A 26,256-nucleotide genomic window follows, 5' to 3' on the forward strand; every position below is an offset into this window, starting at 1 on the left:
ACCCTTGTCCAAATTGTAGTAGAGGCCTGCTTCAGATCTTGATTTGACATGCCCTCCCCCCCAAAAAACCTGTCAGAAGGGCTTTTCAGATGAACAGAAAATTAAAACATTGTCTAGATGATATTAAAATATGATTATTCGCTTTGTCAGATATGATCATTATATTGGAGTTATATTAACCAACACCTCAACTATTTACAGTTGAGATGATAAGAGGTTTGATATTTGCTTTAGAATGTTCCAAAAAGAAAAAAAGGAAGATTGGATAAATGCTAATTATTAAAAATTATTTTTATTTTTTTTATGTGAGTAAGTGTTTTGCCTGTAGGTATGTAGCTGTGCCGCACGCATACCTGGTGCCCACAGAGGCCCAAAGAGGGCATCAGATCCCCTGAAACTAGAGTTAGAGGTGGTTGTGTGCCACCATGTGGGCATTGGGAATCGAATCTGGGTTCTCTGAAAGGCCAACTAGCCGTCTCTCCAGTCCCAAGAATAAATACTAATTATTAAAGCTGGAAATAGTGAGACTTGTTGCTTTAATTAGTGAGACGATTTGCTTTAATTTTATGTGTGCTTTTAAATGTCACAAAATCTTAAAAATTAGTTTTATGGGAGGGTGGGGAGGTGGGGCAGGATCTCACTAGGTATCTTTGGCTGTCCTGGAACCCACTACATAGGCCAGGCTTGCTTAGAACTCACAGAGATCCTTGAACTAACAGAGAGAGATCTGTCTGTCTTTGTCTCCTGAGGGCTGGAATTAAAGGTTTGTACCACCATGCCTGGCAACTATTTTATTTCATTTTTTATTGTTTTAATTGTGTATGCAGTATTCACACAGACTGTGGGATCCCCTGGAGCTGAAGTTACAGGTGGTTTTGAGCTGTCATGCAGGTGCTGAGAATCAAGCCCCAGTCTTCTGCAAGAGCAGCCAGTGTTCTTAACCACTGAGCCGTCTCTCCAACCCAAGGTGTTTTCTTTTCTTTCTTTTCTTTTTTTTTTTTAAGAAAAAGAGCATATTCTTATTTTTTTTTATTTTTTGATACTAATTTGTGACTGTCATTTTCCAGAAACAGAGAAGATATACTGCACAATCGAGGTCTAACTATGTTATTTTTAAAAATAATTTTATTTGGTGTTTTACCTGCGTGTATGTCTGTCTGTGTGAGGTGTCAGACCTTGGAGTTACAGACAGTTGTGAGTCGCCATGCGGGTGCTGGGAATCTAACAAATCTAACCTGAGTCCTCTGGAAGAGCACTCAGTGCTCTTAACTCCTGAGCCAACTCTCCAGCCCCCATGTTATTTTTAATAGTGATAAAGCAATTTAATATAATCATTAGATTACATAACTGCATTAGCATCTTTCTGTATTTTATTACAAACTATTAAATCTCAGGTGCCTTGGAAATACTGACTTTATACAGCAGGTTCTATTATTCTATGTGTTTAAAAAAATTTCAATTCCTAGGTCAAAATAACTGGCACAGTTGATAGTGTTAGCGAAGTCTGAGAGTTGGACACACTCCTGTCTAATCCTAAAACCCATGCTCTTCTCTCTCTACTGCCCGGCCTCTCATTCTGTTGGTATGTGGGGCCTTGTTAAATACTGGCAGCCAACTCAACCGCTAACTAGAGTAATTTTCTGAAAATGTCAATCAGAGCACGTCCCTTCTCTGCAGGAAAATTTCCGTCTCGCATAGAGTTGGATCCCAAACATCTACAGAGTCTGCAGTATCTTTCGAAGGTTCTTTCCCTCTTTGCCTCCCTGTCCTGTCTCCTTTCTGTCACTTTCCTCTTTGCCAACTCCGAGGTCGCCCAGTTGGCATCTTAAGTGGTTTGCTCGATGTACGGAGCATCCGGCTTCTGCACAGAGCGTCCTGCTTCTGCATGGAGAGTCCTGCTTCTGCTTGCTACTTAATATTCATTCTGTTCACTTTCTTCTCCTTCCCCGAGTCCTTCAGTCTTTGTCCCAGGGTCTTTCCTCCTTTGCCATCACTGTGAAATCCCACCTCCCATCCCAATTCTTTCTCTTTTGCTCCCTGCAGGCATCACTGTTTGACAGCTGAAGTTTTTGTTTGTTTTGTTTCTGTTTTGTTTTTTTTCTTTTAACTTGTCTGTCTCCCTACAGTATAAGGCAGACCCAGTGGGGAAGGGGGCTTTGCCTATTTCTTTCACTTCTGTTTCTCTAGCACCTGGTATAATCACACATCATGCCTGCTCAATAACATAAATTGTGTCTTTGAATAACTTGACCTCGGGAGCATAATGACGGCTCTTGGTGACATACCTCATGCCGGGCAACCTACGGGACTAGGCTGGAATCAGCAATAGGGGTAGACGGCACACTCTGATGCGATGCCCCACCCTGACGTGGACAGTGTAGCAGGTTCGCCTTTAACACTCATTGTATCTCCTTGCTTGATATAAGCAAGTTTCAGAACTCTTTGTCGTCTTCATTTTATGATGAGTAAAATGGGCCGGACAGCAGTTAGATCATTATGTAGGATATCAAGTTAGTCACGCCAGTTTCTTCTTCGTGGTAAGTAAAGAGCTCCCTCCTCGGCTCCTTCCTCTGCTCCCTCCTAAGCTCCCTCCTCGGACTCTGTCAACCTTTGCTTTCACAGCCACAGACAGCTTGACAACAAAGCCGAGAGCTCTGAGAGGCCTTTGGCTGGAAGCTAGGGATTTAGGAAAGCCTCTGTTTCTCTCCTTCTCTCTCCCATCTGAGCCTGTGGATGACAGGGAACAGCCTCTCTGAGTTATTGGATTAGCGTCTCCAGGGCAGTTTTTGGTGCCAGATGATCGCTTCCCAATTTGATTACAATCACTTGATAATGAGGACTAGATGGTATAAAAATGACAGTGGTCTCAGTTGGTTCTTTCTTTCTTCTTCTCCTTCTTCTTCTCCTCCTCCTCCTTCTCTTCTTCTCCTTCTTCTTCTCCTTCTCCTTCTCCTTCTCCTCCTCCTCCTTCTCTTCTTCTTCTTCTCCTTCTCCTCCTCCTCCTTCTTCTTCTCCTTCTTCTTCTTCTTCTCCTTCTTCTCCTTCTCCTCCTTCTCCTTCTCCTCCTTCTCCTCCTTCTCCTTCTCCTCCTCCTCCTCCTCCTTCTCCTCCTCCTCCTTCTCCTTCTCCTCCTCCACCTCCTCCTCCTCCTTCTCTTCTTCCCCCTGAAACCATCTACTATGCCAAAAGTTTACACAAAGATTTAGTGTTGTTATACTTTTCTAGGACATAATAAATTCATTTTATTTTTTGTGATGTAACCTCTAAACATTGAGATCTTGGCTAGGAGTTAAAAAAAATTTTTTTAATGGAGCAAAAATATGAACGCATTGGTTAAAAAACAGCTTTTAATCCCATGTAGGTTTTGTTTCAGGCCGAGCAGAGAGCAGAGCAACCGCAGGAATGTACACTAACAAGAGTAATAAGCTAATTAAATAGCACACAAATGTTGTATTGTCTGGGTATTACTGCTCGAAGGTCGGGTCTCGGTTTACAATGGCAAAGGGAATTTATTAAGGGAGGATTATTTGACAGGGCTCCTTTTGTGTCACACGTTATGTGCGAGTGACGATAATTAGCGTCCTTTTCTTCATTTTCCCTGCTGCGAATAGACTCATAAAGAAGAGAAGCCCGTGCCCTTGCTTCTTGAGTACTGTCTCACACGCTCTGGGCTCCCAGGACCTTGGGCAGAGGCATGAAGGAAAAGGAGGAGATATATATTCACTGGGACTGAGATTGGGAGTGGAGGATTGAGCCAGTTAGCTACAATAAGGGAAACAGTCCCGCTCGGGTTCCTGGGTTTTAAGACCTAACTAAAGAGGGAGCGCGTGAACACGGTGCCACACTCGTATTCTCTCCCCCTCCCCCCCCCCCCCCCGCCGTCTTTAAACAAACACAGCAAGCAGTTCAAAAGCCCAAAGGTGGGTCTGGCACAAGCAGTTGGGTTTCCTGGTGACGGTAGACTGCGTCTTGGCATTGAGTTTGGGTTTACGGTCAAAGCAGCAGACGTGAGGTCATGAGGCAGAGACGGGAAGTACAAAATAATGACCGTATCACACAGGCGCTGTGCACTCTGCAGCTTTGGAGGCCAGAGGAGGATGGAGTCAGCTGGACGGCATCTGAGGCCCAGGCTTGCTCCATTCATCTGTCCGCAGTTGCCCAATGTTCAGCACAGCTCCCCGAGGGCAGTGAGAGCCGCGGAGAACAGACGCCGTCATAACTCGTCAGGGAGATCTGTCAGGACTGGTGATCGAAGCTGAGTGCCAAAATCTCCTTAGCACTGGACACAGGAGCTCAGTGCCTACTACTCAGTGTCTTACTCTTCCACGGGCTCAGGTCATGGGCTCTGTCGTCCTTTCCTCTGTAGACCAGGCTGGTCTCGAACTCAAGAGACCCACCTGCCTCTGCCTCCCAAGTGCTGGGATTAAACGCGTGCGCCGCCACCGCCTGGCCTGGCACAACTGAAACCTAAAATCCTACTCCCCAGCAACACAATTCCTCCAACAAAGCTATACCTAAACCTTCCCAAACAGTTCTACCAGCTAGGGACCAAGTATTCAGACATACGAGCTTATGGGGCCCATTTTCATCCAAGCCACCACAGGCTCTCTTCCATCAGCGTATCCCAGGGAGTTGCAGGCCTGTGGCAGGGAACTGAGAGACACTTACTTGTCTATTTTTCTCCACGTGCTCTTGTTTCCCCTAGAGAGGAGAGGAGGGATAGGTGTCACGGAGCAAATGCTGTATGACACACTCAAGGATGCAAGACTGATGGGACAGGATGGCCCATTTCCTGTCTCGGGGACACAAAGGATTGTGTATAAGTGACAGCTTTGAGTATGACTGTGTATGTTACTTTGTCTGATTACCTTAGTGTAATTTGAAATTTCCATTTATTTATATATATATATATATTGTGTGTGTGTGTGTATGTACATGCCACGGTGCATGTGTGGATCTTACCCTCTGAGCCATTCCCTTCTCCCCCTACTGTAGCTTTTGTAGATCCCTAACTGAGTGTAATCTGAAAGGGTTCTCTTGATGGTTCGTGACCCTAAATCTCAGCGCTTGGAGAGTAGAAGACGATCAAGCATTCAAGATACACAGTGAATCTGAAGCCAGACCGGACTACGTGAGACCTTGTGTTCAAAACTCAAAAATAGTAAGTTAAAAAGCCATTCTCTAGAAAAGGGCCGAGAGACGCTATGAGTCAGGCCGTGACAAAGGTATTGCAGAGTAACCCCAAGAAGGAACTTGAGGAGGTTAGTGATCAACTGTGACGTCAGCAAAGATATTAAGGTGTGCAAGCCTTGCAGTTCAGCGTAGCCATAGCTGGGGAGAACAGCATGGCACATTAGACAAGAGACTCTTCTCCCTGCCAGGCCACAGCAATAACGTCTGGTTATCATACGCCAAAAGACATCTACAGTGAAATGGTTAAAGGGAGCAAAGTTGTTTCTGAAGATGCCTAAGGTCCCGCAAAGGCAGCTTGGAGAAGCGGCGCTGGGGGAAGCGTGGTTGCTTCGGAGGGAAAGGTCGTGAGAAGAGAGGCAGTGTGTTTATGGGGGAAAGGCTTCCAGCCTTGGAAAGAGAGAGCCTGTTGGAGCCCAGGGAAGCAAATCTTCACCGAGTGACCAGGACACAGAAGGACTGATGGCGTTCCCTGTTACCGAATCCGATCCTTTGTTCACATTGCAAACTGGAGTTAAAGCAGAATCCTGCGCGTTCATGTGTGTGTCTTGAAATATTTCTCCCCAGACTTTCTCCGTTTTCCAGTCACCTAGGGAATATCTGGCCGTCAGACGACAGGGAAGTAGCGCACGTCGCAACCAAAGATGTATGTGTCGTGGGGAAAAGCATGGTTCTAGGACGTCCAAGGAAAGTCTAGCCCCGATCAAATAATGACTTCTCAACTTCCACTGTAACTCACCTACAAACACCACCTCTTCAACCTTCTACAGCTCTATCACAAGCCCGGGAGTGAGAATGTAGGGGGGAAGAATTTCCAAATTAAGTGACTATGTAATAGTTCTAGTGATATTTCATTATAGGAGATATATTGGCATATTTTCCTTTTAGACCTCTTGGAAATGGTGTGGAATGAGCCATATTGTGGCCACAATGACTGCTTGTCTGGGTTATTGCTTGCTTATTCATAACATCTTGCCACCTCAATCCCGTGCTGGAGTCGCTAAAGGGACCGAGAGAAATATGAAGTAGAACCAGCATTTGAACTAAGTGGGAGGGCCCTCAGATGTGCCAGAGGTTAGGGGGCCCATGGGAGGAAGAAGAAAGCCTCTGCCAGCGTGTGAGGGCTGTTGACATGTTGTGAATCCTTGGATATGTTCTGCACAAAGGTGGGGCTGGGGAGAGGAGACGAGCCGCGGGAGACAAGGCTGGGAATGGGAAACACTTGACCCTGTGAGGATGCTCCAAAAGGTTAGACCTGGGTTCCCATTGAACTGTTGCCCAGGAGTAGAGATGGGTTCCTATGGTAACAGAAGGGACATGGTACTTCTACTCCCCTACATGAGTGGGTGCTGAGTCTGAGGGCAGGGCAGATTAGAGCATCATCCTCAAACAACTGAGGCCAGGCCGGCAAGGAAGCAAGATGTCAGTATCTACATGCACCGGAGCTTAGCGTAAAGGAATGGATGTTTATAAATGTTTTGCCTGTGTGCTATGCCTGCGGTGGCCAGAAGACGGCTTTGTATCCCGTGGATCTGCAGCTAAAGAGGGTTGAGAGCTGCCATGTGGATACTGGGAATGGAACCCAGGTCTTCTGGAAGAGCAGCCGGTGATTTTAACCACTGAGCCATCTTTCCATCCCGACATTCCCCTTCGGAAATATTCCTCTCTCCCTTTCCTCTCGTGTCCCCTTAATTATTCTCCAGTTGGATTTGTTGTTCTCGCTTTTCATTTTTTTTCTTGGCTTTTTTTTTTTGACAGAATTTTTGCTATGTATCCCAAATTGGCCCAAACCATTGATCCTCCTGCCTCAGCCTCTGGAGTACTTGCATGGCAGGCGTTGCTGAGTTGCTGGCTTTCTTGGTTGCACTTTCTAAACACTTGCTAGGGTTTTCCTTGTTCCAGTTGATTGACAAATGCTGAATGCCTTAGATATTTGTGCAAAGCCCAGTTACTCTTTACCTACATTCTTATCCTGGGTGATCTTCTCTGCGGTAGGCTACGTTATTGACCCCGGTTTCATCGTCTCTCCCACTTCTGTTTAGGTTTGTCACTGGCTAAGCATACTTCTCCTGCCCCGGACTTGGGACTTGGGACCGAACCTGTATAATAACTTGCTTTAGGTAATGATATATTGGCAGAGTTAAAGATGCATCATGAGCTTAGACCGAACCTCCCATACTTCCTCCTGTTTCCTTGGTACGGTGCCATAGCCATGGCCTAGCAGGCCCGTGGGAAACCAGGAGGATAAAAGATGGGCTTATAAGGATAGAGAGGTGCTTGTCTGACCCACAGACCTGCAGGCAGAGACAGAGAATGTCCATCCAGCTAGAATGTCAGTGTCAGACACAGGCACACACAGATTCATGTCATCGTATGCCACTGAGTGTTGGGAACGGCTGTGTGGCAACAGCAAGCCAACACACCATCTGTTTGTGTGGGACTTCCAAACCCAGGGCTTGAGCTTTGGCCTGGCTTTGTTTGTGTTTTGGACTTGTGTGTTCAGCTTAGCACTTGGTATCTCCATTCCATGCCTAAGAAACACTTCAAGCCAAAGCATAAACAATAGTAATAAATAACTTTTAAAAATCAAGACATCGCTATTTTTATACCTAAATCTGCCTTCTCCCTTCTAAGTAAACGATATGACCATCCTTCTGCTTGTTCAAACACAGACTATTAGGAGGCATTCCTGATTCCCTTTTCTGTCTCCTTTCGTATTTAGTCTGCTGCCGCGTAGTTTCCTGGGAACCGTTTAGAACACAGCCGCTTTCCCCTGCCTTCCTTCCCTGTATACCATCTCTTACTTGGAACACTTCAATACCCTTTTGTTAATCTTTCCTGGTCCGCTTCTGCCCTGCTTTCGGCCTCTTCTCCGCATATCAGCAGAGGAATCTTTTGAAAGAGTAAATCAGGTCCTGCCTGCCTCTTCCCCTCTTGACATGCTCCTCACCATTACCTAGAATAAATTCCAGACTCCTCCAAGACCCCTGTGTTCTAACCCCATTGTCCCCATGGATCTTGTTGCACAGACCTTGACTGAGGAGGCCTTCCAGTTGCCATTCCCTTTTTAAAGAGTATTTGCTCCTATTCACATGGCTGCTGCTCTCTCACCGTATAGTTGGCAACTTCAGGACCATCTTCATTTTAGAAGGATGTCCACCTCCATTATCACATTTATCGTTGCTATGGTGCCAGAATCCTGCTGTGCAAGGCCCTGCTTATCTCAGCTTCTTGGACTGCTGTTGGCTGACGATTTTCAGCTCTCAGCCTCTCTAGGAGCTGCTTTGCTACAAGAAAGTTGCTTACCCAAGCCTGTACCCCTGCCTAGGAGAACTATATACTTAGGGGCACAGATGGAGGCCCACCCACCTCAGTAGAAGGCTTGTACCTGGGAAGAGGGTATTTCTCGTGAAGTCGGAGGCTGCTGTTGGGCGTGTTTTCCAACCCTCTCCCCAGTTTTCAAAATTACATTTTTATTGATTGATTGTGTAGGGTTAGGCACACACCTTGGCCTGGGAGTAGAGGTCAGAGGGCGTCTTGCCAGGGTCAGCTGTCTCCTTCCACTGTGTGGATTCCAGGAATCAAACTCAGGTAGCCAGAATCTCTGCTGAACTATCTCACTGGCCTGCCAGCAACTTTTTTCTCTTCTGAGAGTAAAGGAAACTCATTACTTCTGAGCCTTCATAGTACAAAAGCATGAACTTAGGCAGGGAGCTAGCTCGGTGGGTAAACGTGCTTGCGGCCAAGACTAATGACCTGCATGTTATTCCAGAACCCATATGATGGAAGGAGAGATTCAGTTCCTGCAAGTTGCCCTCTGACCCAAACAGACACAGTGGCATGTGGATGCCCACCGACATATACATTCATGCACACACATACACACCCCAAAATAAATGTTGAGAGAGAGAGAGAGAGAGAGAGAGAGAGAGAGAGAGAGAGGGAGAGAGAGAGAGAAAAGAATGCCGCTTTTGTTAGTAATGATGACTCACTGTAGGAAGAAATACCCGGTTCATTATCCCGTGTCTTGGTCCCTGACTCATTCCAGGAAATGATCCTGAGGACCAGAAGTAATGAAAAGGTTCAAAAGGAACTGGAGTTGGCTGTCCCTGCAGTCTGAGAATGTGTGTGATAAGGAGGGGATGTTTTGTATAGAGATGAAGAGCAAAGGCTCTGTGTGTGTGTGTGTCAGACCCAGCCTGTGCGTCTGCTTTGTTTATCTACCACATAGCGGCTTAGATGCTTAACCGAGCGTGCTTCAAACAGGGGCGACCGTTGCGTCTGTCTCCCCAGTGTGCATCGGATTGTTGTGATGGTGATTCATAGGAAACCGTTTTTCCAAGGAGATAGCATTTGACTTTCGGCGAGTCTGGGCCTCCGAGTTTTCATGGACATCATCAAACCACAACACGGAGTTCTCGCCCCTCAGCCTGGTGGAATTCAAACACTGAGAAGTTGGGGACAGACCAGACTCCAGTCACCTTGCCACTGGGGCTTTTCCCGGCGGTATTTGTGGTTCCCTAGCAGCGCCCCTGCCGGTGTAAAATGCCGTTGCTCATCTGCGCATGCTCCCAGTCAGTTCCTTGCTAGCCAGTGTTGGCCTTGTGCTTACTGTCTACCTGGTCCCCTCTTTATTCATTACTGGAGCGAGGAGACACAGACCCTGTACAGAAGGCAATAGATGCCGAGCCTGTGCACAGCGAGGAATACTATCTCTCTAGAGAGCGTAATTATTACTTCTGCTGTCTTATTGAGGCAAGAGTCTTTGACACAAGGACGGTAGTCTAATTGTGTAACTTGAAACTGCGTAGGGCTTTCTCTTCCTCTTTTTCCTATGCTATAAGCAAAACAAATAAATAAATACAAAAAATGGAGCCACTCCTTTTGTTTTTATTTTATTTTTTATTCTCCCCCTTCCTTTACAGGAGGAAACAGGAAAAGACGAACCAGGAGGTTAAAAAAAGAGAGGTTGGTTGTCTTACATAGAATCAAAAGTGAGTTTGAGATTTTTGAGGGAAGAATTTTTTTTTTTTAAAAAAAAGATGGTTTCAAAAAAACACATTTGGACCTAGAAAAAGGTGGGAGAATACTGGGCTTTCTGAACCCTGATTGGAGAGAAGATGCTGCTGTGCTACAGCCACAGGAAGTCACGGACGTAGTTCTGAAGCCCAATTGATGAAATATTCTGTGAAAACTCTCCAGGTCACAAGTGTGGGCCCAAGGCTCTGAAACAGGGAATGCACACTGCTAGCCTCTGTTTTTGCCCAAAGCCTGAGGATAATTCACTTAATCCCAGGTTGACCTCCCTATAGAATCAGCTTGCAGGGCACAATACATAAGGCAGGGGGAGGGTGGTGGAGTTAATTACTGAGCTTTGGTCTATTCAATGCATGAAGCACATACTGGAGTTTTGACGTGAGTGGAGGGACTTGAATTCTTTCTCAGCTGGAATGTGCTGGAACTTCCAATTGACCTGAAAGAATGCCTAGAATTTCTTTTCTATTACGGTCACTGTTACTTCTCACAGGGGCAAGCGAATCCTCCCGTGCCACCGTGATTGGACGACAAGAGCCCCTAGTTGGCTCATAGGGAGCAAAGCCGGCCGGTGTTTCCTAGTACAGACTAGGGAGGGAAACCTTGGCTTCTTCTCACAGGGGCTTCAGGCAGAGCTGTGGTAAACAGTTAAAGCCAATAGGAGTGATTATGAAAATAGTCAGGATGGTCACAGCAGGGCCGTATCAGTGGCAGGAAGAGGAATTCTGCTGCCTCCTCCTTGGCATTAGGCAGAACTCAGCAACTTCTGTTCTATGGTCATTTCCCAGCTACAGTTGGTTTCCATCCTGGAAATCCATCAGCCATTTAGGGACTGTAGTTAGTACAGTCACAATGGCTGGGCATCCTGCATTGAACTTGCTCTTTGATGATGGAAATTCATTTTGTTTTATGAGACAGGGTTGTACACTATAGACCAGGCTGATCTGGAACTCACTTTGTAGGACAGGCTGGTGCTGACCTAACAGAGAACTAACTGCCTGCCTTTGCCCCCTCGAGTGCGGGGATTAAAGACATGCGCACCACCATGCCTGGCTGGAAATTTCTTTTAAATCATTGCAGTTACCAAGTGCTGGATAGATACACTGACAATACGGGAAACAATAGAGTAGTATGGCTAGCTCCTGAAGGCCTCTCCACCCCTGGTGTCTAAGCTCCGTCAGAGTAGGGCTTTTCCATGGTGATAGGGAACACGCGTTAAATTAATGCAAACTAGCAACCCAACAACAGATCGGACTGAGAAGAGAACTTGAAGCTTTAAACCAGCGTTGTATGGCTGAAGGGTCTTAGAATTTGACTGTCTCTGATTTTGGGAAATTGGTTTGTTAGGTACTTATCATATGGCCTTGGGCAGGTTACTTTACTTCCCTTTAATTCCACATCTTCGAAATAATCCCTACGGCAAGGGTTGTTCTGGGAAGAATAAATTTATGTTATTATTATGATGGTGTCTGGAACTCTGAAAATATCAAATTTTCTGCTACTCCCATCTTTATCTCCGATACTGTTGTTATAGGGTTTATTTAATTGACTTCTTAAGGGTTAGGAAAGGGAAAATATGGGGACGTGGAAGGATAGTATGGGGGGCAAGCATGAGCAAAGTCCAGTGATACATATGTATAGAATGGTACAGTAAAACCCATCGTTCTATCTGCTAACTAAATTAATGAAAAAAAAAGAGCAAACATATATGTATATATTACATATAATCATATATAATTATTATACATATATTTATATAACTATATAGAATAAACATATGAAGAAAGAACATGTACATGTATATTATATACAATCATATATAGTTAATTATATATATGATTATATATAATAAATATATATATTTGTTCTTTCTTTTTTCATTAATTATTTTAGTTGCACTGAAATAGATTCTAAGCTATTCTTGAAGTTGTAAGACACTTAATGCTTTATTCTTGCATATGCTATTTTAATTTCTGTTTGAGAAAGAAAATTAAATTTAATTTAAATTAAATTTACTGAGCACTGAACACTGAAAAGCCAGCTATGGGCAATTAAGCTTTGAGAGTCACTTCTCAAATAGGACAACAGGGTAATACAATTTCAACAGGGTAAGACTTGGGCTAAGTGAGAAGTTGGGGGAGGGACAAGGCTTTCTTAACGGACTGGACTTCCCTGAGACATTCGGTAAAACCTGTACCATCTCGAGGGGTACAAATTAGGGGTCCTTCACCCATGCTGCTTAAGAACATAGGGGCTACATTTTCACTTAAATGGTTTAGCCTGGTATTTCCCAAAGACAGAAAACATGCTACTGGAAACATCCACGTCCGTCTTCTCAGCTGTTATCGAGAGCTCCGTAGGACACGGAAGGTCACTGCCAGGCAAAAGTCTCTGGACAAATTGTCGCGCACGGCCCGACAGGACTCTTCTCCGGGGAGGGACTCGGCTTGTCATGATGAGACTCCTCTACTTTTCCTTGATTTCTCTCTTCACGAAGCAGAGTCAGCTAGCCGGTGCTTTACTGCTCGCCTCAAGAAGGCCAGCTGCAGGTGCAGAGTCTCTGTTCTGACTGTCTGTGTCTTGGACCCATTGGAGACAGTCCCCAGGCTGCTTTTCCCCAGTGTCTCTTCCTGTTCACCTTTCCCCTCACTTGAGCATCGTGTGTGTGCAGCTGAGTTGTGAGTGACTGGCACTGCCCGAAGGGAAATTAGGAAACCGTCCAGGCAACCTGATTTAGGAGGCATTGAAAGGCACATCTGACCAAAAATATCTCCCGCACTGGCCTGCCCCCAGTACCCAAGATCCCTGATTAGAAGTGCCCATTAAAAACTTTTCTGTAGGGGAGCAGAGAAAAATACACAGCTCAATAAAAACAATAGAAAATTTAAAAAAAAAAGAATATACATTAACTCCCCAGCTATGATAAAATGCATTGCTTGTAGAAAATTGCTATTAAATTTTTTTTAAAAAAGCTTTTCTGTAGACTTATGCTGTTTCCTTTGGCCCATAAGGCATTTTCTGAGGGAGAATTCGGAAAGCAGGAAAATGGCAAAGTGGTTCAGGGAATGATTTGCTTTATCTTTGTCAACCTCATGTTCAAGAAAAGCATGCTCGACAGGTTACTGTCAAATTAGTTCAGGACCAGAAGAAGGTCCTAAAGCTTTTGCTGGCATCTCAATAGGACCCTGAGCAATACAAACCACCAGGCCACAGTAGACAGCTGACGTGAACTGAGGAGTTAGGACATCACAGACAGGCATGCAGACACTTCAGTTACGTTCACTGCAGGTTAAAAAGTAGGGCCACATGAAGGGTGTACTTGGAGCGATAGCCTTTGAATTTTCCTTTCTCTCCACTTTGATTCTTAGCAACCCAGTCCACAGTGCCACCGCAAGGCTACTGACTCTGTTACTCATAAAGTGACATCTGTGACAAGGGCCAGCTCGGTTTCTAGCCAGAGGAAGATACATTTGCAGAGACAAGCCTAGTGAATCATTCTACAACTCCGCAAATTCTGTTCCAGAGAAGTGGCTGAGGCGCTGCTTCTCAGTCTGGTCAGGACGTCACCCATATCTGAGTCACCATTGATAATGATGCTGATTAAAATTTTCCTCCCTGGCTGGGCGTGGCGGTGCACGCCTTCCGACCTAGCGCTGGAGGGGTAGAAGCAGGAAGATGGGAAGTTCAAGGCAGCCCTCAGTTACGTAATCAACAGCAGCAACAACATTGATAAATAAATAGAGTATTCATTCCTATTCTGTACCCAGACCTTTGTAAAGACCCCAGAGGGCTGACTTGACTCAGGGACACTGTATTAAAAAGTTACGTCTGCTTTACCCAAACTGCTGGCAGATCCTTAGAGGCGAAGTGTGGAAATTCTGAAGGCACATATATCAGGGGTCAAAGTCTAGCCTTGGCCAGTTATTCATTCTGCCGTTTGGACAAGTAATTATTGGACCTCTCTGACCCTTGGGTTCAGCCTAAAAATATTATTGACCTTACACAGCTATTATTATATGTGGCCAGAGGAGCCAATCCGTGTAAAGTTTAGCATAGCATCTGGTATACGGTGATTTCCAAGGAGATAATCACAGTGATGATTTCCATGTAAACGGGCTTTTAGGCAATGGGTACTGACTATAATTATTTTGATGACTGGGTACTCTGTGAATGGTAAATTTAGAATTCCATCTCGACATACAGTGAAATCAAACTGGCTTTCTTGTTTTCCCTTATAGAGATTTGTTTTGTGAGTACTAGTGTTTGCCTACATGCATGTGTGTGCACCACACGCATGCCTGGTGTCTTCGGAGACCAGAAGAGGGGCCAGATCACCTGAAACTGGTGTTACCAATGGTTGTGAGGCAACACGTGGGTTCTGGAAACCAAACTTGGGTCTTCTGAAAGAGCAGTAAGTGATCTTAACCCCTGAACCATCTCTGCAACCCAGTCCTGATCATTTTATTATCATTTTCTAATGTTTCTTTAGTTTTTATCTCCTCTAAGTGTGTTAGTTCCTCAAACACAACTAACAAGTATTAGGCAGAAATGGCGATAAATATTCAAAAAGCAAAAATTAGAATGTGTTACTATGCGTAACCAACTTCTTCTTTAAGGAGTTGGCTGAATGTACTACACTTTGAAATACTTGGCTCACACTTACTAGAGCGAGCCATCTCATTCTCTCTCCAGCTGCTGTTTTCGTTTCTCCTTCCCCATTTGTGTCCTGCCTTTTCCTACCCGTCCTTGGCTGGCAGAGTGCCGACATCCTATGTTTCTCCCTGTTTCCTTGTCTCACTCTGGTTGCAAGGCAGAGTTTGCCTACACAGCGCAAGTCACAGCTGAGAGAATTGATTCGAAATGCCATTGGGTTTCACAGCAGCTTGGTCAGGGTCATTACTAATGAATGCAGAAGCTGCTTTTCTGCCCAGATGGACCTCACAAAGCCCAGCCAAGGGGAGAGACGGGCTCTTCCCATTTTGTCTTAACGGAGACGGGCACAGGCAGCGTTGTCACAAAGACAGTAGAGAATCACGTAACCACAGAATATAATAGAACACATCGGCGTCTGAAGTGTGGAGAAGGAGAACAAGGGAGACGTGGAGCTTCAATGCTCTTCCCTCAATCAGGATCTAAGAGGACTGACGGACAGGAAAATGTCACAATTGGTATCAGTTCCCATGGCTGCCTTTCTGATAGCCAAATCCTTGCAATAATGCTTGAGGCATGAATTTTGTGAATTAGAATGCATAGGCTCAAATCCAGGCTTCCTGCTTATGAGCAGAGTGCCCTTGAACAGTTCAGTTTCTCGGTGCCTCCGTTTCCTCATGGGGAATGGACGTAGTGATACGACACACAGCAGGAGTGTTTCAGAGGAAACAGGAGAGTAATGCCCGAGAAGCACTTAGAATTCTTTATATAAAATGTAATTATTTTGGTATTGTGTATGTGGGCAGATGGGTGTGTGTACTGTGACACAAGCAGGGAGGTCAGAGGGCAACTCTTTCCATCTTTGTGTGGATTCTGGGGATCAAACTCAGTTGCTACGCTTACATCACCAGGTGGCAGGTTCCTTTGCCTGTCCTCTCTTGTAGATTCGTAATAATGATTTGTTATTATGTTTACTTTTTGATTCACCAATTCTTTGTTGTTGTTGTTGTTTCCTTTGGTGTTTGGGGGACAGGATCTCTCTTTGTAGCCACGGCTGGCTTCAAACTCGGAGCGGTACTCCTGCCTCTGCCTTGAAAATACTGGGATTAAAGGTGGGTGCCACCACACTGGGCACGGGTCACCAAGTTCTCTTTACTACTCCTGGTTGGTTGCACCCAGGAGTTCTGAGCAGATCCTTATACGGGGCTGTGGATACTTGCTAGAAGGTGCTTTTCTCCCCAGTAAGCCAGATCCCTCTTCTGGCTTCTATTTCTTCCTGTTCAGAGGAACACACTATGACTTATCAAACCCAGGCCCACCGAGGCGTTCTAAGCAAGTGTTCTACTGTGGAAGGTATCCCTACCCCTTACTGGAGTGAACAGTTTCACATTTTAGAAATAAGTGTTTGATCCAGTGCAAATTCTTTTTTCCTCTGTATTTTTAGTTATTCAGCATATATGAATGCTAGAGACCTAAGCATTTATCATTGAAAAAGATTCTAGGTTTCAAGCATATTCGTTAATGTTTGAACAGCACGGAAACATTTGCACATCTTTGCTGTGGCACAGGGACTGGAGTATCATGCTTGAGAAAGCCCATCCAGACACATCCTTCTCCAGAACGGCTGGGAACAAGCCGTCAGTCATGCGAGGCGCACTCCTTTGCCTCTCTTCCATTCTTATCATACCAATCTCCCTTGCAGAGTTGAAGCTGTCCATAAATATTTTCCTTCCAAACTGTGGGAAATAAGTTGTGAGTAACGCTGACTCTTTGCTAAGGTTACATTAGGGGACGGCTTATCATCTAAACAATGAGCACAAAAGCGGTTCAGTCCTGGGGCCTCGGACAAGAGGCCAACAGGGTGCTCACCCTTGTTCTCAGGCATTCCAAGGGAGTGGCAGACAGACAGCCACTGCAAGACATTTTCAAGGGCCTTTCCCCCCCACTCTTCAGAGGGCCGTCTCTGATCGTTTAGAAAAGGATTTGTTTTGCAAGGACTTAAAGTGTCCCAGAGAACTGTTTATCCATACTAGGACTGCAGTGTGCTTAATACAGCCAGATGCACGTTGCTGCTTGACTCGTGGTCACATCCCCACAGATCTGACCTCATTACATGGACACTATTAAAAGATTATCCTGTTATTGAGACTTTCCATTGCATCAGATACTAACCATCAGGAACATTCCTCTACGGGGAAAATGATGTAAGAGGGGGCACAGGCTGTGTTGACCTCAGGCACATCAGGGTAGGTATGTGCGGATTGCTCAACAAGCAGCTGACTAATTAAGCCCCAGTGGTACAGGGAAGAAAGCTTCAGGGGCATAGACATTCCCCCTGGAGCTCCTGAGGGATGTGTTTCGGTTCAAATGCTGCCATACATGGAAGTTCGATTTGACTCTGTTGACTCAGTGGTTGACCCAGGTGGTTATTTTGTAAGATGCTCAGAATACAGAGACTTCTCATACCTACAGAGAGCAGCCCTGGCAGGGATGGGGCGATGAGGGGGTATTTTGTTTATGATCTAGCCAAGAAAGCTTGCCTGGAGATCAGAGTGTAGAGCTAGCCACTAGTTAACCACAGAGGCCAGGCAGTGGTGGCACACACCTTTAATCCCAGCACTTGCCTTTTTGATCCCAGTGCTTGGGAGACACATGCCTTTAATCCCACACTAGGGAGGAGGAAACAGAAAGTGGTACAGCTGGGCAGAGAGAGGAATATAAGGTGAGTGGAGGCAGGAGCTTGTCCCTCTCAGGCTGAGGAGGTGGCGAAATAAGAAGTGGCCGTGGCTCACGCCTGAGTCTCTGATTTTTCGGCATTTACCTATATGTGACTCTGGGTTTTTATTATTAAGACCAATTAGAATTCGTACCACAGAGTGGAATATAGTGTTAAAAAAAAATCCAGGGACTGGAGAGATGGCTCAGAGGTTAAGAGCACTGACTGCTCTTCCAGAGGTGCTGAGTTCAATTCCCAGCAACCACATGGTGGCTCACAGCCATTTATAATGAGATCTGGTATATGCAAGCATACATGGAAGGAATGTTGTATACATAATAAATAAATAAATCTTAAAAAAAAAAATCCAGAGAAGGGCGGCTCCACCGGCACAAAGAAGTCCAATTAGGTCAGATCAAACCAAATTAAAATGCCCATCGTTTTCTTAAGTCCAGAGCTCTCGGGTGGCCAAGTGCATGGCGGGGAGACAGGAAGGTGGGGAGCCCATGCAAATGTTTCTCCTCTGGGAGCTCACTTAAATACCCTGTGGCATGCTGGGATTTGGAGTCCTGACCAAAGCAACTCCCAGTCCAGGGAGGCTGGGATGGATGCCAGGGGCTGGGACTACGCTCCAGACTTAACATGTAGTAGGGAGCAAAACAAGAGTTCTCCCCATTTTCTTTCTCTAAGACCCACCTCACCCCAACTTTCACCGCTCCCCACTTTGGAAACCAAAGGGTGCCCCCCCCCCGGATGTCAAAAACAACAGTGGGAAGACTGCAAATGATTTCAGAATCAGATATTAAGAAATTATTATACTATGGATTTCTTTTTAATGCTGCAAGAATGGTGCTTTAAGAGCAACTATACAGAGGAAAGTTCCAGTCTCAGAGGACCTGCGCTAATCAGCTTTCTGTTGTGGCAAAACCCTGAGGTGAACATCTTAGATGAAGAAGGACCGATTTTGGCTCACAGTAACAGAAGTTTCAATCAGTGGTCACTTGGCCATGTTGCTCTAGGGCCTGTGCTGAGGCAGAGCATCATGGTAGGGGTGCAGAAGAGCAAAGCACCTCCCCTCAAGGGAGTCAGAAAGCAAAGAGGTCCAGGAAGGGAAGAACTGTATCTCCAAGGCACCTCCCTTCCTGTCACCAGGCGCCACCTCCTAAAAGTTCCACCAGGGGTGATGACCAAGTCTTTACCAGGCCGGCCTCAGGCCAGGGGACACGCCAAGGTGACAGAGACAGGAAACATTACCGCCCAACAATTAGGCAAATTATATAAAATTAATCTTTTGGTTACGATTTTACTTGATCATATTTTTAAAACTTCCTTCCACTGACTGAATTTTAATTGTCGGGACAAATAGCTGCAGAAACAACACAGTGAGAGGGGACCTGTCTTCCCTGGAAGGACAGACATTGCTATGATCTGTTTTCAAAAGCTGAAGAAACCATGTAATCCAGTGTGTCTTTAGGTTGGCGGATGATCTTGCATTGTGCTGAAGCTTTCCCCCTCCTTAATGCGTCCCGTTTCAAGCTCTCTCTTTACACAGTGTAATCAAATATCTCAGAACATTAGTGTGTGTGCCAGTGTGTGTGGTTGGAGGACAACTTTCTGGGAGCTGGTTCTCTCTTTCCACCTTGTTGAGGCATTCTACCTTCTTTCCTCCCTCCCTGCCTCCCTCCCTCCCTTCTTCCTCTTTCTTCTTCTTCTTCTTCTTCTTCTTCTTCTTCTTCTTCTTCTTCTTCTTCTTCTTCTTCTTCTTCTTCTTCTTCTTCTTCTTCTTCTTCTTCTCCTTCTCCTCCTCCTCCTCCTCCTCCTCCTCCTCCTCCTCCTCCTCCTCCTCCTCCTCCTCCTCCCCTCCTCCCCCTCCTCCTCCTGCTTCTTTCTTTTGACACAGGGTTTCTCTGTGTAGCCCTGACTGTTCTGGAACTCACTCTGTAGACCAGGAGGGCCTCAAACTCAGAATTCCATCTGTCTCTATCTCCTGAATGCTAAGATTGACTTTTTTAAACATTAATTTATTTACTATGTGTATGGTGTGTTGGCATGTGCGTATTCTGGTGTGTATATAGAAGTCAGAGGACAACCTGATGGAGTCAGTTCATTTCTTAATTATTGTGTGAGTTCTGGGGTTTGAACTCAGGTCATAAGGCTTGCATGGAAAACACTTTTAATTTGCTCCACTAAGTCATTCCCTCATAATTTATTTTCTAAATTTAAGGAATTAGATTTAAGTTCCTTTATTGAGAGAAGTTAATCTTTAGCACTATTGAAGAATTGGCTAGGAGACAAAGGTCAGGAGGTCATATTCCTTTATTACATACATGAAATATAAAAACAAATTCACAAAGCAATATATATATATTTTTGTGAGTCCACAGGACCTCAGAGAAAAATATGCTCCGGATATGAACCTAAAGTTTCGGCACTGTGGCTCCTGGTTTGTAAATTCAAGTACAGTAGAAGCTGTGTGCAGCGTGGCTATGCCTGGATAAGGAAAATGAAGGATAATGAAAAACAGTAATTGGGTGAACTATCACATACATTGTGCTATGAAACGGGTAAATGTCACGACCACGTACTGTTAATAAGAGAAGGGAGAAAACTGGTCCAATGTTCATGTTTAAATACTAAACACAAAAACAGAACAAATTCTGGGTTTACAATCATTTTCGAAGTGTGTCCAAGTGCATCACAAATAAATCAGCTTTTTTGACAGGTCTACTTCCCCTTTATGCAAACATATTTCTACATTTGTGGTTTCTTTCTCTTCTTTTAAAGTCTCTCTATCTCTCTTTCTTCTTTTTTTTTTTTAAGTTTCAGTATGACCAGTATCTTGCAACCTAACCTCTCAGCCCGAACCGAGACTTCACACAACGTTCTCCTTTTAGGTTGCGTCTTTGCGGTGTTTCTCCCGATGTCTAGAGCTAAACGGCATTGTTTCCTTGATCCATGGCTCCTGGGTCTTTATCCACCCACGGTGGCAGTGCTTCTGTCTCGGCAGGTCTTCACACAGCCCTTCTCTTGTCTTCCAGTCAGGAGCCGGCTCCAAACTTTCACAACACCAGCGGTAGGTTAAAGTGCTTTACGCAAGGAAATACTATATACACACACGGAGAAGTTCCTTTCACATCCCGCCCACCGAAAGTCCACACACAGCACACAGACAGGGCTCTTTAAGAAACACTTTTCCCGACGCTTGAGTTGGGGGCGGGTCCCTAAAAATCTCATTAATTCCTTAAATAGCATCAAATACAATGGACACAACATATCTCAAGCTGGGAGCAGACCTTGCCAGGGATACAGCCCCCGATGGATGCGTGCTAAACATCATGTTGCTATTAAAATATTCTCGACAGCTATGACTTTCAGACCCAGTTCCACAGAAAGCAGCGATCAGCTCGGGTTTCATTTCTCTTTCTGAAACAAAACTGTGTTTGAGCGCAGACCTAGAACAGAGAGATCGGACAAGGCCTCTGCATTGGAACCTTTTCCTACATTTTGGCACTTCAAAAAATATTCCAGTTTCATTTCAAGGTCTCTTTTTCCATTACACGCGTGTCTCTGTGTGCCTCATGTGTCCAGTGCTATTTGCATTCTTTCTTTAAGATATGCATGACCCTTCTCCCAAGAGCTGGTTTCCAGCGCTGGACGAAGCTTTTCATATTCACAACCAGTTTGCCTGTTCTTACGTCTTCGTGTCCAGCCACAAGGTACTCCAGACCTGAAAGCACAGAGGAGATGCATGCATGACACTCTGTTAAAGGAGAGGATGCAACTTCCAGAGTTTCAGACATCCCTGGTTCAGACTTTCATATAGGCAGGAACAGAAGGGAGAAGACTCGTTCAGTTCCCCCTGTTAAGTAAGAGTCCCGGGACTCTGTGCCACTCTGAGTGGGAAAGAAGTGAGGGATCGATGGGCACTTAATGTGTTACTGTTCCCTGGAGATCACTCCAATCAAGAAGGATTTACACCGGGCAGTGGTGGTGAACGCCTTCCATCCCAGCACTCGGGAGGCAGAGACAGGTGGATCTCTGTGAGGTCAAGGCCAGCCTGGCCTACAGAGCGAGTTCCAGGACAACCGGGGCTACACAAAGAAACCCTTGTCTTGTAAAACAAAAAAAACAAAAACAAAACAAAATAAAACAAAAAAGAAGAACTTTACAAAACTAAAGCAACGTGAGGAAAACATTAGAACTGTGGATGACAGAAAATGACATGTATTCTCTCTATACAGCTGTATAAAATGACATGTATTCTCTCTATACAGCTGTATAAAATGACATGTATTCTCTCTACACAGCTGTATAAAATGACATGTATTCTCTCTATACAGCTGTATAAAATGACATGTATTCTCTCTATACAGTTGTATAAAATGACAAGTGTTCTCTCTATACAGTTGTATGAAATAACATAAAATGGCATGTATCTTTCTATATAGTTATAGTTGAGGACTAAATATATCTTTGTATTTGAAGAATAAATATATCCTACTTATTTGTTTATGAACAAAATAAACCACAGTTAGTTCTGCCCTTGTAATTAAAAAAAAATTTCAGGTTTTAAGTAAAACATTTTGGCTAACAAAGGCAAAGAAAGATGGAGTGTCTCCTTATGTACTAGTTAAGGAAATGATAATATTCCTTATTACATATTTGTAATAATGTCAATTTTGATATTTTGAAACAATTCTATAAAATGTAGGGCATATAACTTTCTAAGACAAAGAGTTACATAGTTATAACATCTAGCTAAGATTTTAAAGTATGTAACTCTTTGTCTTAGAAAGTTATTTTAACTAGATGCAAAAATTCAAATATATGTTGGTTTAAATCTCTGAGTCATACAGAGTGATGCATGCCTGTAATCCTAGTTATGATGTTTGCTTGGTACACTAAGGCAAGGGTACCCCAAGTTTTAGGTTACCTAGGCAACTTGGCAAGACCTTGTTTCAAAATAACAAGGACTTAGGACTTAGCTCAGACGTAGAAGGCTTGTCTGGCAATGCACAAGGACCAAGGTTAAATCCCTAGTAAAACAAACTTTGGGGTTGGTGAGATGACTCAGGGGTTAAGAGCAGTGACAGCTCTTACGGAGGACCCTAGTTCGATTCCTAGTACCCACACGGCAGCTCACATCCCTCTGTAACTCCAGTCTCAGGAAACCCGGCAGCCTCTTCTGGCCTCTGGGCACTGCATGAACAAGGTGTGCAGATATGCATGCAGGCAAAACACAAAGACACATAAAGATAAAGACCTAAAATAATAATAATAATAATAACAACAGCAACTTCTAGATCAAGACCAGTATTTTAAATTGCTTTAAAGTCACAAAAAGAACAAATAGTTCAGGAATTTCCCATTTGAATTATTAATACAAAACTAATACAAATGATGTCGGATAAACCCCTAGCGTACGGAGTACCATCAAACCATAGCACACAGTCTTCTTTTACATCCTTTAGTATCGTGTACATTTGTCTCTCTTACGGTTTCATGTCTACTTTGTTATATGTTTGAGGGCACAATAGTTTTTGTCTATAACAAAAAGGAGGAGTACTTTGATGTTAGCATTGGTATTTAAAGACACACGGCTGATGAAATGTATGTACGATGTACGAATCACCGGGGACTGGGCTGACACGGATGGCCAGGGGATCGTTCCGTTCAAAGGCAGCGCAGCAGAGGAGTGGAGGCGTGAGGTTTCAGAGCTGAGGCTGTTTTTTTTTTTTTTTTTTTTTTTAAATCAGCCTTCTTTAGTTTTCATCATTGAACTTGTAAAAATGGAAAAACAAAAGCAAAATGAAACAGTGTCTGGTTTTGCTTTGGCAGCTTCCAGATTTTTCTTCAAAGCAAGTAAACATGTTTTCAAGAATTCTTTGAATAATTGCGCTCATGTTTTCAATTGTGATGAGCTCAGAGGGTTCTTGGACTCTGGCAGAGACCTGAGCAGGAAATAGAGCTCACTTCCTGGAGGGCGGCTCAGACGGTCGGAGCTTTTGTTTTTAATGTCATTCTGCAACACTGGACAGCCTTTTTTTCCCCTTTTGCCAAGATAATAGAAAATTGTTGGTAAGAGCCCCGAAGCACACAGATCATTGGGAAACAGGAACGACTCTTGTTTCCCATATTCGAAAATCCAAAATTCTTACTTGTTCTTCGGAGTTACGCGTTGGAGCTATTTACCTTTATAATAAAAGAGCTTTCCTTCTATCTTATTGAAGTTTAAATGAGATTAAGTAAAATATTAGCGGGATGAAAGAGGTAAGAAATTAGTTAACCGGAGAAAACTGTTTTTGTTTTAAGTCACCGGTTAAGTGTTGATTAAGGGGATATTTTGTTTGTAGTTTTCTGTTATCTGTTTCTTCTAATCTGTCAATCAAAAAGACACAGAAGAGTTCTCTCTAGTGTGACTGTGCTTTCCTGGCTCCGAAGGGGAATAAATTAGATCCAGAATACAGACGATGCTCCTGCCTCAGCCGCGGACAGCCCAGGCGATGGCTGCTCCAACAGGAAATCACGGAACACACGTACAGGAAAGCAGGCTTTTAGAATCGATCGTCTGAGCATGAGAGACCACTAATGTCATCTTTTTGGTTTTTCGAGACAGGGTTTCTCTGTGGCTTTCGAGCCTGTCCTGGAAATTAACTCTTGTAGACCGTGATGGCCTCGAACTCACAGAGATCTGCCTGCCTCTGCCTCCCGAGTGATGGGATTAACAGTGCGTGCCACCACAGCCCAACTGGGTTTTGTATTTCTTAATGTCAGTTCAAAGAATTCCTTCTGGATATTCAGAAGGTGATGGGGGAGATGATCTCAGGGAGTTTTGGTTCAGAGGATGTAAGACAGCCAATGTGCAGAGACAAGGGTCACAAGATTAACTAATTAAATCCAATGAGTGCTCACCTGGATTGAGGATCGGACACGTGCAGCCCCTGTTTGTCCAGGACTCAGGGTACAGCGTCCTCTTGCCTCGTAAGAGCTTCAGTTTCGTAGACTGTAGGACTTTTTTTATCTTCACATTGACCTCGGCATGGGAACCTTTGTCGTGAGCTGATAAAATCTTGATTTTTAACACTGGAATGACACAATTCCAAAAGTTAAAAAAACAAAAAAAAAATGTAGAGTTCATGTTTCCTTTGGAAATCTGAACTATTTGAAGATTCATTTCCAAGTCTGATGGAAAGGTGAATAGACAAAAATCATAATATGGAAATCTGCTTTACAATCACGAGACTCGTTCTTTTTTCACCATGACTTAATCTCATTTATATTTTATTTTCTCCTTATTGGGCAGTTTCAGCTTTTGCCCCCTCCCGTATTATGACACTAGAGAGATATTATCCATTGCCTTCTACAGATAAACATTTAAGTATATTCAACTGAGTGAGGCAGGGTAGCTGGTGGATCTCTGAGTTCAAGGCCAGCTGGGCCTACAAAGTGAGTTTCGGTACAAACCAGGACTACACAGAGAAATCCTGTCTCAGAAAACAAATAAACAAACAAGCGCATTCATATATCAAAACTACCAAGGAAGAAAAAAGTAGGAGGTTGAACTATTGTCCTGATTTTATGTAGATTCTGATTACATATTATAATATGTATTTGTTTATGTATATGTACGTATGTTATACACTCCAGTGGTTTGCTGTCTATGATGTTACGGCAGAGAACAAAATGCTTTGGTAGAATATAGTTTGCATCACCGTGCAGATGCTATGGCGCTATTATTATTTCCTGTTCTTTGGAGTACAACATAAGCTGTCTAGGTGAGGTGAAGTGCCCTCTGGCTTGATGGCAGGACTATCGTAATCCTTTTCTTTCATTTGTTTTAGGATTTATTTATTTTTATTTTCTGTGTCTGAAGTATTTGCCTGCATGTGTATATGTGCGCCATATGTGTGCCTGGTGCCCATGGAGGCCGGAAGAAAGCATCAGATCCCCGTGTGGAGCTAGAGTTACAGACTGTGATAAGCTACTATATACACGCTGGGAAACGAACCCTGGTCCTCTGCTGGGCCAGCACGTGCTCTTAACTGTTGCGTCACCTCCCCAGACCCTTCTTTTAATTTTTAAGACTTGGAAAATGTTTCTAAATTGATACAAAGAAATTAACCCTGCTTATAGAATTTCATGCGCTATTCTAATATGTGCGTTGTAAAGTGTAGAAGAGGGTAAGTTGACCTGTTCAAACCCTCATCATGCCTCTGTAGTGAGGACACCCATAGTCCTTTCCCCCTCTCTCTGCAATGTACAGTGTAATACTAATGTGACATGTAATTACCCATGTCATACATGATGATTACAGATCATCTTCCATGTTCTGCTTGAATTCTGATTCTAGTATGCTCTTCTGTCTATGAAATGCATGGGACTAAAAATTAGGGAGTGGAATATGTCAGGGGAGGGAAGAGTGTAGACCTAGGAACACTAGATATAATTTTCCGTATCATTAAGGGAGTGTGTACACATTTTGATAAGACCATGGTGCGCGATGAGAGAAGCCTATTTTAGCTGATTCCGTATTTTGAGAATGTCACATCAGACAGCTGTCTTCACAGAATCAAGGATCAGAATTATAGGGCATCTCGAGAATGAACCTAGTCTTAAGAGTCTTAAGCAATTGATTGAAATGTTCATAGGCCTGGTTGCTTTGCATA

At 44.1% G+C, this 26,256-nt stretch overlaps 1 protein-coding gene across 2 annotated transcripts in view; it reads right to left on the bottom strand.

The window, feature by feature from the left end:
- Window positions 1–19,888: 19,888 nt before the first annotated feature.
- The window catches only part of Ntn4 (netrin 4), a 98,854-nt gene continuing 92,486 nt past the window's right edge, over window positions 19,889–26,256 (bottom strand). For both annotated transcript variants that reach the window (XM_048418541.3, XM_048418540.3), the window contains exons 9-10: window positions 24,503–24,673; window positions 19,889–21,317 (exon numbers count right to left, since the gene is read on the bottom strand). In XM_048418541.3, the coding sequence (XP_048274498.2) occupies window positions 21,181–21,317; window positions 24,503–24,673 (308 nt within the window). In that variant the 3' untranslated portion in view covers window positions 19,889–21,180. The remainder of the gene's footprint in view (window positions 21,318–24,502; window positions 24,674–26,256) is intronic.

This window comes from Myodes glareolus, chromosome 26 (genome assembly GCF_982192425.1).
Source record: "Myodes glareolus chromosome 26, mMyoGla1.1, whole genome shotgun sequence".
Classification (NCBI taxonomy): domain Eukaryota; kingdom Metazoa; phylum Chordata; class Mammalia; order Rodentia; family Cricetidae; genus Myodes; species Myodes glareolus.